Source organism: Bos javanicus, chromosome 11, assembly GCF_032452875.1.
Source record: "Bos javanicus breed banteng chromosome 11, ARS-OSU_banteng_1.0, whole genome shotgun sequence".
In the NCBI taxonomy this organism is placed as follows: Eukaryota; Metazoa; Chordata; class Mammalia; order Artiodactyla; family Bovidae; genus Bos; species Bos javanicus.
Window position 1 is genome coordinate 72,348,573 of NC_083878.1, and position 16,782 is coordinate 72,365,354.

General features: G+C 48.2%; 1 protein-coding gene across 1 annotated transcript; it reads right to left on the reverse strand.

Moving 5' to 3' along the window:
• Positions 1-10,760: 10,760 nt before the first annotated feature.
• TCF23 (transcription factor 23) lies at positions 10,761-14,995 on the reverse strand. The gene is made up of 3 exons (XM_061433020.1): positions 14,575-14,995; positions 13,629-13,871; positions 10,761-11,756 (listed from the first exon to the last, which is right to left on the reverse strand). The coding sequence occupies exons 1-3, from the start codon at positions 14,794-14,796 to the stop codon at positions 11,577-11,579; spliced, it is 645 nt and encodes a 214-aa protein (XP_061289004.1). The 5' UTR covers positions 14,797-14,995; the 3' UTR covers positions 10,761-11,576.
• Positions 14,996-16,782: the final 1,787 nt, after the last annotated feature.

The following is a 16,782-nucleotide window of genomic DNA, read 5'->3' on the forward strand; positions in this document are numbered from 1 at the left end:
CATAGTCAATTAAGCAAAAGTAGATATATTTCTGGAACTCTCTTGCTTTTTCGATGATCCAGTGGATGTTGGCAATTTGATCTCTGGTTCCTCTGCCTTTTCTAAAACCAGCTTGAACATCTGGAAGTTCACGGTTCACGTACTGTTGAAGTTCCCCTACCAGGGATGGAAACTGTGCCCCCTGCAATGGAAGTGCAGAGGTGGTTTTTTTTTTAGGGACTTTAATTTTATTTATTTTTGACTGTGCTGGATCTTCCTCGCTGTGTGAGGGCTTTCTCTAGTCATGGTGAAATGGGGCTACTCTTTGTTATGGTGTGTGGACTTCTCCACGTGGTGGCTTCTCCTGATGCCAATCACAATCTCTAGAACTCAGGCGAGGCAGTTGTGGCACATAAGCTTAGTTGCTCTCCAGTATGTGGAATCTTCCCAAACTAGGGATGGAATCTGTGTCCCCTGCATTAGAAGGCAGACTCTTTACCACTGGACCACTAGGGAAGTCCCAGGAAATTGCACTTGAGGAGGTTAGGAGCTGAGATTCCAAGATGTTGGATAACACCTCTGGGCAGAACCAAAGGATTGGCATTTAGATTATATGCAATAGGAAAATCTTATGGGAATATTCTGGATGAAAGTGTAAATAAAAATAGATTTTTTGAATAAGCAACTTGTTTTACTTAGACACAGATTTAAATGGTGGGAACTATGGAGATGTGTACTTAAGTGGGTTAGGAAAATTATATACTATGAGGTTATTTTGGGGGGAACAGAGGGTGGAGTGACTTCATGATAATTCATGTTTGGTATAAGCCTGTTAGGGGAAAAACGCTGAAAGATCTTGGCCCGTCAAGGTCTCAACTCACATTATTTTGGTCACAAATTACACAACTTTCTTGTTTGTTTGCTGGGCAAGCTCTGCACACGTGTTTACAATCTGGTTAAAGAATCAGCCTTTACAATGACGTTATTAAACATGCGAGTACACAATGGTGGCCATAGTAACAGCAGGGAGGGTCTGGAGTCTGACGCTCTCAAACTCAGTTTCCTCAGCAACATCGGAGGAGGGTGGTGAAGACTTTGGGAAAGAAATTTTCTCATGCACGCTCACAGCAAATAAAAACACGCAGCTAGACAATGTTCACAGCGTTGGTGTGACCTTCCCTGTCCTCCTGGCAGGCAGTCATACTGGTGGACATCCAAGACGCTCTGCTCTTTGGCTGAGTGATTTCTGTGACCACGTCAAGACGCCATCGACAACCAACAAGCGAGGCTCTGAGGATCTGTGAAACTTGTCAAGGCCCTCAGCTTTCCTATTTAAAAGAGGAATTCAATGCATTCCTGGTCAGGAGGAGAGTCGGAACTGAAACTTGCCAAAAAGAATTGAAACTTGGCTGTAGTATCATTCAGGGTCTAGTCAGAAACATAAAAACCATACCACTTTAAAAATAATATTTGTTTTTATTTATTTCTTTGACCGTGCTAGGTCTTAGTTGCAGCATGTGGGATCTACTTCCCTGACCAGGGATTGAACCCCTGGCCCCCTGCTTTGGGAGCATGGAGCCTTAGCCACTGGACCACCAGGGAAATCCCCCTACCAGTTCTTTTTAACAGAGGGAACTTGTTATAAGGACTGCAAAGGCCAAAGGAAAGAGTTTGGGAAACATAGATGTGGCAACAGGAGGAAGCTCTCAGATGGGTGGTGGTTAACAAAGGCAAGAGGTGGGAGTTCCAGGAATCCAGAAGCCTAGAGGAGGTGGAGGAACTCAGGAAGGAGAGGAAGGAGTCCAGTTAGAGTAAGAGGGGGGTGGGGGGTGGGGTGGGGGGTGGTGGCTGCAAACCCAAACTTCAGTTGCCGCCATGACACTCAGGGGAGGAAGCAAACTGTAAGAAGCAAATCCCTTTTTTCTCTTCCTGCCTCAAAGGTTTCCTCTAGCACTCCCTACTGGTAGAACCTAACAAGGTGACAGCTGGTTTGCAGGAGTGCAGCCTCAGCAGCTGTAAGAAAGGAATACAAGTTTCTATTGTGGGACTATCACAAACAATGCTGCTATGAGCATTATTATTATTTTTTTAATTTCCTTATTCATTTATTTTGCTGTGCCAGGTCTTAGTTGTAGCATGCAGGATCTTTAATCACAGCATGCAAATTCTTAGTTGCATTTCCCAACCAGGGACTGGACCTGGGCCCCCTGCATTGAGAGCATGATGTCTTAGCCACTGGACCACCAGGGAAACCCTGGCTATGAGCATTCTTATACAGCTTTGATGTCCTTTGTGCGCTCATATTTTGGGGGTATATACCTAGATGTGTACTTGCTGGACACAGGTATTAACCATTCTGGCAAATATGTAGTGGTATCTCATTATGATTTCAGTTTGCATGTTTCTAATTACTATTGGGAGGACTTCCCTGGTAGTCTAGTGGCTAAGACTCCTTGATCCCAAAGCAGGGGGCCAGGGTTCAATCCCTGGTGAGGGAACTAGATCTCACATGGTACAACAAAGACTTATATGCAGAATACATCATGAGAAACGCTGGGCTGGAAGAAGCACAAGCTGGAATCAAGATTGCCAGGAGATACATCAATAACCTCAGATATGCAGATGACACCACCCTTATGGCAGAAAGTGAAGAGGAACTAAAAAGCCTCTTGATGAAAGTGAAAGAGGAGAGTGAAAAAGTTGGCTTAAAGCTCAACATTTAGAAAACTAAGATCATGGCATCTGGTCCCATCAGTTCAATTCAGTCGAGTTGCTCAGTCGTGTCCGACTCTTTGCGACCCCATGAATCACAGCACGCCAGGCCTCCCTGTCCATCACCATCTCCCGGAGTTCACTCAAACTCACGTCCATTGAGTCGGTGATGCCATCCAGCCATCTCATCTTCTGTCGTCCCCTTCTCCTCCTGCCCCCAATCCTTCCCAGATCAGAGTCTTTTCCAATGAGTCAACTCTTCGCATGAGGTGGCCAAAGTACTGGAGTTGCAGCTTTAGCATCATTCCTTCCAAAGAACACCCAGGGCTGATCTCCTTCAGAATGGACTGGTTGGATCTCCTTGCAGTCCAAGGGACTCTCAAGAGTCTTCTCCAACACCACAGTTCAAAAGCATCCATTCTTCAGCGCTCAGCTTTCTTTACAGTCCAACTCTCGCATCATACATGACCACCGGAAAAACCATAGCCTTGACTAGATGGATGTTTGTTGGCAAAGTAATGTCTCTGCTTTTCAATATGCTATCTAGGTTGGTCATAACTTTTCTTCCAAGGAGTAAGCATCTTTTAATTTCATGGCTGGCTGCAGTCACTATCTGCAGTGATTTTGGAGCCCCCCAAAATAAAGTCTGACACTGTTTCCACTGTTTCCCCATCTATTTCCCATGAAGTGATGGGACCAGATGCCACGATCTTCATTTTCTGAATGTTGAGCTTTAAGCCAGCTTTTTCACTCTCCTCTTTCACTTTCATCAAGAGGCTTTTTAGTTCCTCTTCACTTTCTGCCATAAGGGTGGGGATGTACTCTGCATATAAGTTAAATAAGCAGGGTGACAATATACAGCCTTGACGTACTCCTTTTCCTGTTTAGAACCAGTCTGTTGTTCCTGGTCCCATCACTTCATGGGAAATAGATGGGGAAACAGTGTCAGACTTTATTTTTGGGGGCTCCAAAATCACTGCAGATGGTGATTGCAGCCACGAAATTAAAAGACGCTTACTCCTTGGAAGGAAAGTTATGACCAACTTTTCAAAAGCATATTCAAAAGCAGAGACATTACTTTGCCAACAAAGGTCCATCTAGTCAAGGCTGTGGTTTTTCCTGTGGTCATGTATGGATGTGAGAGTTGGATTGTGAAGAAGGCTGAGCGCCGAAGAATTAATGCTTTTGAACTGTGGTGTTGGAGAAGACTCTTGAGAGTCCCTTGGACTGCAAGGAGATCCAACCAGTCCATTCTAAAGGAGATCAGCCCTGGGTGTTCTTTGGAAGTAATGATGCTAAAGCTGAAACTCCAGTACTTTGGCCACCTCATGCGAAGTGTTGATTCATTGGAAGAGACTCTGATGCTGGGAGGAATTGGGGGCAGGAGGAGAAGGGGACGACAGAAGATGAGATGGCTGGATGGCATCACTGACTCGATGGACGTGAGTCTGAGTGAACTCTGGGAGTTGGTGATGGACAGGGAGGCCTGGCATGCTGCAATTCATGGGGTCGCAAAGAGTCAGACATACCTGAGCGACTGAACTGAGCTGAACTGAACTGAATTACTATTGAGGTTACACATCTTCAGTCACTTGGGTATCCTCTTTAGAAAGGTTTCTGATCATCTCTAGACCATTTACAATTGGGTGGTCAGTCTTTTTCTTATTGTACTATAGGATTTTTCAGTAAAAGTTCTTGATACAATTCTTCTAATCCTAGATATTGCAAATATTCTCTCCCAGTCTGTGAACTTGCCTTTTTCACTCTCAGAGGCATCTTAAGACAAACAGATGTTAATAATTTCATGTAGCATAATGCATCAATTTTTCCTTTAGAGTTAGTGCTGTCTGTGTCTTTTTAAAGGACATTCCTATTCTAAGGTGATGAAAATGCTCTCTGATATTCTTCTTTTCTCTGTTTTCTGTCTCTTTGTCCATATATACTGAATTCTAGTTATTTCTTCAGATCTGTTCCTATTAGTTCCGTTTTCAGCAGTTTTGAATCATTTACTGGATTTCTAATTAAAATATTATATTTTTAATTTATAGAAATTCTATATTTTCCTCCAGTTCTGCCTGGTCATGTTTGCCAGCCTCATGTTCCTGCTTTGTCTTTTCAAAATCCTCTTTATTTCTTTATACATAACGTAAACATGTCTAACGTGCATTCTGCACCTGAATATCACAGTAGCTGTGGCCACTGCAAGTGTGGTCCTACCACTTACAAGTTCAGGGCTTCTGCTCTCACTGCTTATGGCTCCGTGTTTCCTTCTGATTTTTATAATTGTTTGCTATGAGCTCACGTTTTTACCCATGGAACTTCTTCAGAGCCTGATTTAAAGTATGTTCTTCCAAAAAAAAAAAAAATAAAGTATGTTCTTCCAGAAAAGAATTGTACTTTCTTGTGCTTAGAAATACTTCTAAATTGAAATCACTTAAAATAGGGGTTTTTGGTTTCTCCCCCCAAATTTTAAGGGTTTGGAAATCTGTGGGAGACTCTCTCCCCCACTTCTACCCCAAGTCCAGTCCTATTTGGGCATGTATTCTTATCTCTCTTTTACTCACAAAGGATGTTGGCATTTGGGGATCCCAGGTTGATCACAGAGTCCTTGATCCAACTTCACACTTTGTATGGCCCCTGGGCTTTTGTCTCTCGTCCCTAGATTTGGCCTCTTAAAACCAGGAGCCTGCATATACCATCAGGGCTACCCTGGCTTCAGTGCTGGCCTACCAATTTTGGTTTTATACTTTGTTATTCCTTTCCCTCACTTTTCTGCCAGCCCAGCAATGCATTTTTAAACATTAAAAAATTTTTATCCATCATTCTGCGTGTTCTGTACCAGAAGGGATTTCCTGCACATTAGTCTACCATAATGTCAGCAATAGAAGCCCAATAATGTTTCTTAGAAAATATGGCACTCATGCAGGAGTCCCATAAAGCATATAATTTCTTTTCAGCAGTCAGTTAAGGATTTTTTACAAGCCCAAGTTTTCTCTCTCCTGATGTGTTTTTTCATATTCACTTAGGGTATCTCAGGAGAAATTCCTTCAGTAAATGCATGGTTGCCATAACTGAGAACAAATCGAATGAAAGCTCCCTAAGAATAGCAGTTATTGCACCAGGTAATGAGATGATCATCCAGGACCTATTAAGTTGGGAAAAACACTAAAAGCTATGGAAGAACTGATCAACCCAAATAATACCCTCCTGTCAAGATCAGAGCCATCTTCTTTCACAATTTTTCAATTTACAAAGAGCTTGGAGTTGTTTAAAATAGATGAGCTTCCTGTCTTGAGATGTAAATTTAAGTGGAGAAGTTCTGGTAAAGAAGCCAGCGGGTGGCTTGTGAACAATTCAAGTTCTGGCTTTATACAAAGATCATCCTTGAAATGCTTTAAAGAAAAAAAATCCTCTAGTAAAGGTGTGGTGGGCAGAAAGCCCAGCCAATCTTTGTGTCTCCTTAAGCCAGAAAAGACATTTTTCTCCTTCCTAAAAGAGCTTTAGGAGGACCAACTTAGGATTTTTACTGTTCCTGGGAGGCTGTGGATGGCTCTGGCTTCTTCTTCTTCTTTTTTTTTTTTTTTTTGGCTTCTTTTAATATGCAGGAGACTGGCTGCTTTTCATTCTAGGTCTTAAATAAGCTTGGTGTTAATAACATATCCCATCACTTCACTGGTAGTGTTTTTAACAGTTGGTTTCTTAAGAGGATTTGCAATATAAGGTTCTCTTCTAAAAGTGCCGCTGCCTTTCAAAAAGGGCTATCCAGTCTTCTCGCCCAACGCCCACCCCATGGCTCACATGTAACAGGAGCCCCATAAAAAGCTGTTAACTTTGGGCCCTGTTAGTCATCAAAATACAACCTAGGATTTCACAATTTTTTAGTAACACTTTTTAAAATCTCATGTGGAGCTCCACCTTTCAAAGGCGCCAGGAAATATTCATTTTTGTAGGAACATACGAGAGGCCTGCCTGTCTGGGTTACTGACATATTTTATGACAACTTTCTGAGAGCAAAACAGGTCTGCCTTGGTCTGTCCTGTCCAGGGAAATGATGTTGGCAGCGTGTTGTTGCCAACAGATACCTGGTAAGACTGGTCAAGAAAGAACCTCCTTGGCCCGTTGGTGAAGTATCACCACATGTTTGAAGCACATTAAACCAGCCCTGGTGGGTGAAGGAAGAGGAGCTTTGCTGATCAGCACTTGCCACATCTGGCTGCCTTCCCAGCGTCAGGGCCAGTGGCCTTTTGTGATGAGACATAGCCCTTCTCTGCAGGCTTGGCACGAACCCACACTTTGGGGATTAGAGCTGAGCTTTACTTCAGTTTCTGCTTCATGCTACTACCCTCATTCTCAGAGCACAGCACACCTTGACAGTTTTATATTCACATGGCTCCCTCTCTAAGCCCTATTCAAAGTTTGCATTTGTAGAGAGAGTGTACCTGTATTTTCTCCAAGACTCTGCTTGCCACCATGCAGTCAGCGGTGGTTTCTGGGATGTGTGACACAGAACCTATTTTCATCCAACTTGGACCCAACCCAGAGGTTTTGACCCACTGAAACCTTGATAGACCTGCTGGTATTTAGGCCAACCTGATTTACTCAACTTATTTTTCTCCTTCCAGCCTCCTTAATGTGGAGGAGTGTTCCTAATCTGATAATTTGTTATTTTCTTACAGGCTAAAAAACACCCAGCTTCTCATAGCTTCATAGCTTTTCCCCGTCATAGCTTCTTAGCTAATTCAATGGTCCTAGTTTCTGCTCTGTCCCCATGATCTCCCTGGTGGCTGCTGGCTTTTCCTCCATCTTTCCAGAGAAGATGAGCAGAGGGATGCTGAGGGGCAGCAGAGAAAAGGAGGCCATGGCTGTGCCTGAGGAAGGCCCGACCCAGCCGGGGATAAGCCCCACCTTCATCCTCCAGGAGACCTCACTGTGATCTTGACTCGGGACCCTCTGTCCACATTCTGCCAGGCACACCCTGCCCCCCATTACCTCAAGCCCCTTGTCTTGAAGGCCAGGACTGAATCACTGTGTCTGCCCCAGGCAGAAGGTAGAGTTGTCACATACAGGGTCAGGAGGATGAGGTGAGAGCTTTTCTTGACCATTGCCAATCTATTCTAGAGTAGAGATTCTAAGAATTTTTGGTCTTAGGATCCCATTACATTCTTTAAAACGTAGGACTCTGAGAAGCTTTTGCTGTGGGTAATTTCTATTGATATTTATCATATTAGAAATTAAAATAGACTTAAATATTTATTTAAAAATAACATCAATTAACCCACTATATGTGACTATACATACCATTTTTATGAAAAAGAATTATGTTCTGTATTGGAAAATATTTAATGAGAAGAGGGGCATTGTTTTACATTTTTGCAAATATCTTTAATGTCTATTGTAATTGAGAGCTGGATTCTCCTATCTGCTTCTACACTCCATCTGCTGTTGCAATATCCCATGTTGTTTGGCTTCTGGAAAATTCCATATACTCATGAGAGACTAGGAGTGAAAAAAGGCAAATCCCATCTTGTATTATGAAAATAATTTTGGCCACTTAGAGCATGGAATGGGTCTCAGGGACCCTCAGTGTTCCTAGACCAACACTTCGAATATCTGTGATCAGGACCAAATTTTTTCTATAGAGGGCTAGAGTTCCTTCACAGGAACTCTAAATATTTTGGGCTTTTCTGTCTGTGGCAGCTATTCAACCCTGCCATTGTATCAGGAAAGTAGCCATAGATCGTATGTAAATAAATAGGTGTATCTGTTTTCCAATAACTTATTTACAAAATCTGGGCTTCCCAGATGGTGCCTGCCAATGCAGGAGACACAGGAGACTCAAGTTCAATCCCTGGGTTGGGAAGATCCCCTGAAGGAGGGCATGGCAACCCACTCCAGTATTCTTGCCTGGATAATCCCATGGACAGAGGAGTCTGACCGGCTACAGTCCATGGGGTCACAAAGAGTCAGACATGACTGAAGTGACTTAGCACAAAATCTGGGGCTGCATTTGGTTTGCAAGCCATAGATTGCCAACCTCTGCTCTCGAATACCAAAGTTGCAGGGGCCCTGGGTTTAGGGCTTGGGCCACACAAGGGAGAGGACATGCATCTTATCTATCAGGGCCATCTGACTCATCCTTGCCCGGCTCCATCCAGAGGAAGAGAAAGGGAATTTCTCAGACAAGACTAAATTCTGTTTCTAATCACTTAGTTCTCAGTTCAGTGAAATCCGCAGTCTCCACCTTAATATTTAGGTATCCCTTGGCCAGCTCTGCTTTTCCCAAAGCTCATCTAAGCCACTGCCCTCTAACTTTGTTGCCCCTCAGAAAGCACAGGCATATCACACATCAGGCCCCAGGGAAGCCGTCCTGGCCATCAATGCCCCACCCCTACGGTGAGTGGGCACCTGGGGATGGGGCAGGAGGTAAAAGACCCCCCAGTGGACCAGCATCCTTCTCACTCCTGATCCAGGACACCTGAGTGTCATTTTGTCGTCTGGGCTCCTGTTTCCTTTTGGAGCTTCTTTCCCACATACCCTTTCCCCTAGGGTCTCCTAGTGAGAGGGTATTTTTCTTTCTCTGCTACAGAGGAAAAAGGGCCTACTCTTGGTTCTGGTTCATTTATGGGTCAAAGTTTCCAAGCTGACATCTCTTCTGGTTATTCCCATTCATCCCCTGGTCCTTTCCTTGGCAATGCCTGCCCTCTGGTCTGGGCTGTGCTGGGTGCTGTCTGACTGGAGAAGGCTTTTGGAGCCCACAGGGCCTGTCTAGAGCACTAAGGAAAGCAGCTTTGCCTGGAAGGATCCCGAGACAGACTTAGCAACTCATCATGATGGCACTTGCCCTCCCCAGCTCCCACCAGCTGCATCCCTCTCTGGCCGTCCTTGTCTTTTCTACCAGGGTAATGTGATCCTTCTGCCCACAAAAGATGTGACATTACAAGGCAAAGGCTGGATGTGAACTGGGTGGATGCAGCAAGCTCCAAACCCTGAGTTAGCAGAAGAAGCCCTATGCTATGGCAGATGGTGGGGGACAGGGACCCAACACACCCTCAAAGCCAGCTTTCCCAGCTTCATTCCCAGAGAGATGGTGTGCTACCAGCTCATGAAGAAATTCATCTGTTCCTCTTCCGATCATGCTCAAACTCAACAAGGAAGATACTGCTATTTGGCTTTAAAAATAGAACATTCAAGCTGGACTTTTATGGTCTTGTGAAGAACGCTGTGCTCGTGCCCACCCACACCTGGTCTCTGCCCTGCCTGGCCCCGTCCAGCTGCCCAAAACGGCTCTGCACAAGCTCTCCGGGCCCCTCAGCGGAGACTCGGGAGATTTACGAGTCTGGCCTTGGCCGAGGCCTTCTCCCCATGGCTCCCAGCCCCGGTCCAGCTGCTCTCCCACGTCTCACGCTGCCTCGGCTGGGACGTTCTGTGTCTCCTTTCCTGCTTCCGCCCCAGTCTGCTGAGTCACTCCCTCAGCCCCCTTTCTCCCGCTGTTCTAGCCAGCCCTGTGGAGGAATAGCCACTCCGCACACCAGGGCTCAGGCTCCTGGATGCTCCCAGCCAGTCGGAATCTCATTTGCTCTCATGGTGGCAACAGCGGCTTCTGTCTAAGGCTATCCATCCCTTTTGGGACTCTAGTTGGCCTGGTCCCTGCCTTTCCACTCCAAGGCACTGAAGTTTAACAAAAAGGTGGTTCCTTCTCTGTCTGGGCTTTAGGTGTCTGATCTGAAGCCACACCTAATCTGGAAAGTTCCTTTCTGTATGTATAGACTCTGTGATCTTTCCTCAAACAACTTCTACAGGGCCAGAGATAAATTCCATCAGAGCACTATCTGATTTCTGGCACCCCATGGCAGGACAGGGAGAGAGCCTGGGAGGGCAGTGCCTGTGGGGAGGAGCTGGCCAGAGAGAGCTCATTCGAAGACAGACTGTGGAAATAACTCGTGAGCCAGTGAGGCCTTCAGCCAAAATCATGGAAGGAACCTAGTGAACCTGGGCCTATCTTGGAGGTTAGGTGTCTAACACAATGGCAGATTGTCATTATTATCCCCTGGAAAAGATACACATTCTCCTTCTAAGGTCCTTCAAGGATGTAATTGAGTCTTCATACATAAGGCTTTAAGGTGTTGGGATGAAATTTCAAACCAGGCAGGTAGGACCACGTACAGATTTCTCTGCATCCTGGAATGTGAGCAATGTAAGCTTTCTGGCTTAACCTGTAAATATAACTCATATCAAGAAAAGAGTGGAAGGCTGCAGGGCCCAGAGAGGGAGAAAAAGTAGTGATGAGGGGCAGCTGGAGAGACCGTGATGCAGATACAAGACTCCTAAATTCCTCCCTGCCTCTGACGTCAGGTGAGCATCTTGCAGTGCAAATAGCAAAGCACGTTCCCTTCTTCAGTGTCCCCTCTGTCTATATGACCCCAGCCCAGCTCTGTTTACACTCACAGCTGCCAAAAGCCAGTCTGGCCCCTGGTCTTCCCATCAGCCCCTGCAGCCTCTGCCAGCCTCGGCGGCTACCTCAGCCTCAGGTGCTACCTCTGTGCCATTGTCTTGCGATCTCCCAGGCTTTGTGGGAGGAACCTCAGGAGAGAAAAGCAAGGGACAATGCACGAATTCAACTTCCAACTCAATCAAACCCTTTCCTTGTAACTGCCACAAGGGAGCCCCTGGGGTGTCACCCGTGGGTGGCAAGCTGAGGCTCTATCTGCTCCTGGTCCTCCTGAGTACTCTCATCACAGAGGTGCCCACTGCTCTGCTGGGACCCAGAGCTGAGCCTGAATCAGATCCGATGGGTGAGAGACAGAATGAAGACAGGTGAGGCCTGGCAGAGAATCCAGGTCCCAAGGCTTGAGTCGCAGTCCAGGAGAAGGGGGTGACTGTGACGATCACTTGTCACTGGGTGCTGGTGACAGTGGCCTGGTGGAAAGAAGGGCACCTGGCTCTCCAGAGACCTGGGGCCCAGCCTCTGCCTCCTTTGTTCTTTGGCCCGAGTTGGAGGCTGTGGTAGAGTCAAGGCCAGAGCACCCCAGGCCTCCAGCGTAGAGACGAGATCGCATTGGCCACTTCTGCAAGACACAGGGAGGGCACGAGAGTCAAGCTCACTAGCAAAGCCCCTTGTAGCCCTTGGCACCCAAAACTAGGCCTTCCCTAGCCTCCCTCCCTGGGACCACCCCCTCCCACCACCACGACTGCACTGTGACAGTGGTCCTGGGCTCACCACCACTCCTGGCCTCATGCCTTCTCCTGACCACCTGAGCCTGGCTGAGAGGCACAGGAGGAGCTGTCTGAGGAGAGCAATGGCCACAAGAGGAAACCACCCCCACCATGGTGGGGAGGGAGGTGGGCAGCTGCCAAGGGCTGGGTTGTTGGGAGGGCGGCCGAGTGGGGCAGGGAGAGGCTCCTCCTGACACTGAACAGTCCTGGCTCCTTCTCTCGCCCCGCGCCCGCCCAAGTGCCTGTGGACGCACACATCAGTGCTGCCCACTCTCTCTAAAAGCAGCAGGCCTCTCAGGCCTGTCAGTCCTTGCAGCAGGCACGTGGGCAGTCCCAGAAAATGCCAGGTTGACTCTGCCCTAAGATCTGCCCTCCTCTTGACAGCCCTCTAACCCAGTGGTTGAGGGCCCCTGCTCCTGGGTAGCTACCCCACCCCACCAAGCTGCAAGGGTTCGAGCCCTAGCCGGGCTCTCGTGTATTCATTTTTCAACATATGTATCCATCACTGACTTCATGCAATGGCCTCCCCTCAGCTAAGGAATGACAGTGCCACCCAGGGACTCTGCACCAGGTGCCACCACTGGCATTTCAGAGTGACCCCTTTTTGTTTCAAATTCTTGCATTTTAGCTGTATTTACATCAAAAAAAAAATATCTTAAGTCTCAAGACATTTCAGAACTAATGATGTTTAAGGGAGAGAGATGGTGACAAGTATCCGCCATAAAAATAAAGTTGCTATCCTCAGAGAGCAAAGATGACCCTTTATCACAGTTACACTCTGCAACTGGCAACTTACTCTGCACCCCCCACCCCACCTCCACCCCGGCAGCCTGCCTAGTGGCTATGAGCCCAGGGTCTAAAGTCAGACACTCTAGGGTTTAAACAGCATTCAGATACTTAACCTCCCTAAGCTTTGTTTTCCTTGTCTGTAAAGTAATTCTCAATTAAAAACAAACAAACAAACCTTCATATGGTTCCTGTGTGGATTAAAAGATGAAAATGCTCTAAAGCCCTTAGTCCAGCTCCTGGAATAACTTAACATAATGTTAACACAATGTTAACACAATGTTAACTGTTATTGCAATGATGATTATTATTAATCATACTTTTCCTTCATGATCTCATTTCATTCCCTGGAAGCGAAGTCAGACTCACATTATCTTCCTTTTTACGTATAATAAAATAGAAGTTCGGGAAAGGTAGGTGGCAGCCTGGTAAGTTCTGGATGCAGTATGCCCTCCTCCCTGATTTCTCAGCCCCTGCTGGTCCCCTACCCAGCTGGGTGGCTTCCAAAGTGATGTTTTCTTAGGCCAACCCCTCCTGAGACAGAAGTCCAGAGGCCACCAAGGCCCTGTATGGTGGCATGAGGGCCCTGGAATCTAGGAATCTCCCTAAAGTGTGGTTTTCTTCTCCAGACCCCAGCCCTGGAAACTGCCCACTTCGCTCCTCGACCACTAAGTGCCCCAGAGTCTTGGGGCCTCTTAAGAATTTCCCTCCCCTTGGAGGAACCACATTCTCATGAAGTCATTTCTAATCATCATCCCCACTGCATCCCATGAGAAACACAGGGTCAGCCCAGTCCCAAGAGCCTGCCTCAGCTTCTTTCCCTCTGAGAGAGCAGGAAGCAGCTGGTCCCAATGTCAGCTCTGCCCAAGGGATGGGGGCTGAGTCCAGGGTTCCCCATCCCAAACCCCCTTCCCCAAGGCCCTGGGCCTGCAACCTACCTTGAGAGGGTGCAAATAGCGGAGTCCACGCAGGAAAGGCGGCCAGGAGGGGCCGGGCATCTCTTGTCCAAGCGTGCGGGTGAGGTGGGCTATGTAGCTGGTGGCCAGCACCAGCACGTCCAACTTGGACAACTTGGTGTCAGGTGGCACGGCCGGCAGGGTGGCCTGCAGGGCCAGGAAGGCCTGGCGCAGCGTCCTCACCCGGCTCCGCTCCCGCGCAGCGTTCTCAGGACTGGCCTCGCTCTGCACAGAGGACCCCCGTGAGTGGGTCTGACCGGACCCCCATCGCCCCGGGTGCTAAGTGTATCCTGGGGCAAGGTCTCCTGGCAGAGTAGTAGCAAGCCAATAGGCAGAGACTCAAGGGCCTCGTCCCCTCTTTGTCTGTTCTCAACCCAGCCCCATTTTACAGTGGAGGAAATGGAGAGAAGACCTTACCTGGGCTCAGAACTGTGAGTCCTGGCCTCTCCCATTCTCCACTGGGCCTCCCTTGGCTCTTGCTCCATTGACACCTAACTCTGAATCCTGCTTATCAGGATGCCCTGGGTCCACAGCAAGCACACAGCCCTGCCCTGCTCTGTAGGGCTGACCCTCGGCCCAGCCAGGTCCTGAGATGAGGACACGGCTGTGGTTAAGAGGAAAGGACAGCAAAGCCCGCTGGCCCTGCTGCTGATGGCTGCTCTGGGACCTTGGGAAGCACCTCACTCTTCTGGGTCTCAGTTTCCTCAAGAGAAGTCAGCTGGGCCAGCTCTCTGAGCCGCACTGTGGTGAAGGCTGTTCTGACTTGTCCCAACTACCCAAGCATGGAGCCCTGGAGCAGAAGTTGACCAGTGGCCCCTCTCTTGGGCAGGATATTAACCATGAATGAGACTCTGCCATCAGAGATGACATTGCAGCACCTCCCATGCCTGCCTCCCCCAGCTCCCTCTTCAGGCCCCGACTTTCTTACCCGACCCCGAGCCAGGCTCCTGGCCCTGGCTCCTCGAGGGTTCGGGGCTGTTCGGCTCCATCTTTGGTTGCTCCAGCTGGACTCTTCCCACAGGTCCTGCCCTCTCCTGCTCAGGCGGCTCCTCTTCCTCTCAGTGCCTGCTAACAACCTCGGTGTGGCCTTGGCCGGGCTCTGCCCCAGTCCTGGCATGGCCCGTGCCCCTCTGGCCTCCCTCTGTGACATGCCACACCCCTGAGGTGTGGTGGTGCAGCCTCCAGCTCCGAGATACAGTGCCCAAGGGAGCCCTTGGGCTCTCGCTAGCAGGGCAGGCTGGTCATCCAGCCAGCAACGTCTATATCTGAGGGAGCTGGCGCCAACTCAGTCCTGCTCGGTTCCTTGCTCTGGGAAAACCGCCCACCCGGCACAGCCCCCGCAAAAAGCCTCCTGACTGCCTCCCAACCGGCTGAGGGGTGGGGGTGCTGGGCGCGGGGAGTGGCCAAGCCCTGGGAGGAGGCCCCTGCCGAACAAGACAGGAGGACAGTGGGAAAGGAGCACCCTTCCCGAGCCCTGCCTGACGCCACCAGTGGTCCTGGGATAGACCTGCAGCTTCAGCTTTGGGGCTCAAGTCCATGCAAGGGCCCTGAACTCCCTTCCCAGTGCCAGAAGCCTGGCTGTGTACATCCCTGAAAGGACTTTCCCTCACCTTTGCCTGTGAGCATGACCTTCTGGCCACAGGTCCTCCGCCCCCTACCCCAAGCTTGCCTCCTCTTTCCAACTCAGTACTGTAACTCTTACCTCTTTGTCCCCTGGAATACCCCCCTCCAGCTCTGCCAGGGGAAAAGCTACCCATCCTTTGGGTGTTGCCCAAAGGATTTCAACCCCACTGAACCCAAAGCCCACGTCTCCCTGTTTGATTGGTACCCCATTCTATGCACAGCCACACCCTGTTAGCTTCCTAAGGGTTCACTGTTCTAGATCAGTGCAGGCCAAGCACTGTGGTAAGTCCTTCACACATATTATCTTATTTCTTAGATCAAGATCAACCTTTTAAGAAAAAAAGACTCTTACATCATCACTTTAAGAAGGGAACACTGAGGTATTCAGAAGTGAAATAACTTGTGCAATGTCAAACACTGAGCAAGTGATGGAGGTGATGAAAGCCTAGGAAGTCAAGTGGGACTTGGAATGCTGCCCCTCACCCTCTGCCGCTCTGCCTTGGGTGGATCACTCACATGTCTGTTTCCCTGTAAGACTTGAGGTCTTTGAAGGCAAGGACCAGGTTGTTTGCTGAGCTGCCTCAAATCCTTCATACAGCTGGTTAGGAGGGGACAAGCTAAAGGAACAGCCAGCCTGCCAGGGTCACCCCTGACCTTGAGTTACCACCCCTCCCTGCAGCAGAATCACTGCAAGTCCCTTATCCCCCAGTCTTAAATGCCAACAGAGACAGAATAAGTAGAGGGAAAGTATAGAGAGGACAGAGAAACAAAGGACAGACATTCAGCCAACCAGAGAAAGGAAAACAGAGGCGAAGTAGTACTGACTTGAATGTGCATCAGTAAAGAGGTGATGACATTGATTCAGGTATATTCATACTGTGGAATGATATGCAGTAATAAGAAGCAAACATGTGTATGCTGCTGCTGCTGCTAAGTTGCTTCAGTCGTGTCCGACTCTGTGCGACCCCATAGACGGCAGCCCACCAGGCTCCCCCATCCCTGGGATTCTCCAGGCAAGAACGCTGGAGTGGGTCGCCATTTGCTTCTCCAACGCATGAAAGTGAAAAGTGAAAGTGAAGCCGCTCAGTCATGTCCGACTCTTATCAACCCCATGGACTGCAGCCCACCAGGCTCCTCGGTCCATGGGATTTTCCAGGCAAGAGTACTGGAGTGGGGTGCCATGTGTATAGTGACCTGAAAAATCTCTCCACAATACACAGTGAAGTGTCAAAACCTAGCTGTAGATCACTATGTACAATAAGATCCCAACTAGGCAGTTTGACTGTCTAAGAGCAACATCTGGCTCAGAAAATGGGAAAAACCTAAAGCCTAAAGTTTCAACAACTCCAACAGGGTGACCATCCTGTTCAGGGCTTGCAAGATGAGACTGATATGAAACATTTCTGTGCTTTACCTGAGAAATATACACGTTCTCAGGGGCATAAGAACCCTGCCTTATATAAGAACCTCTCTGCTATTGAAACTAAGGATCATCAGAAACTATTGTGGCAAT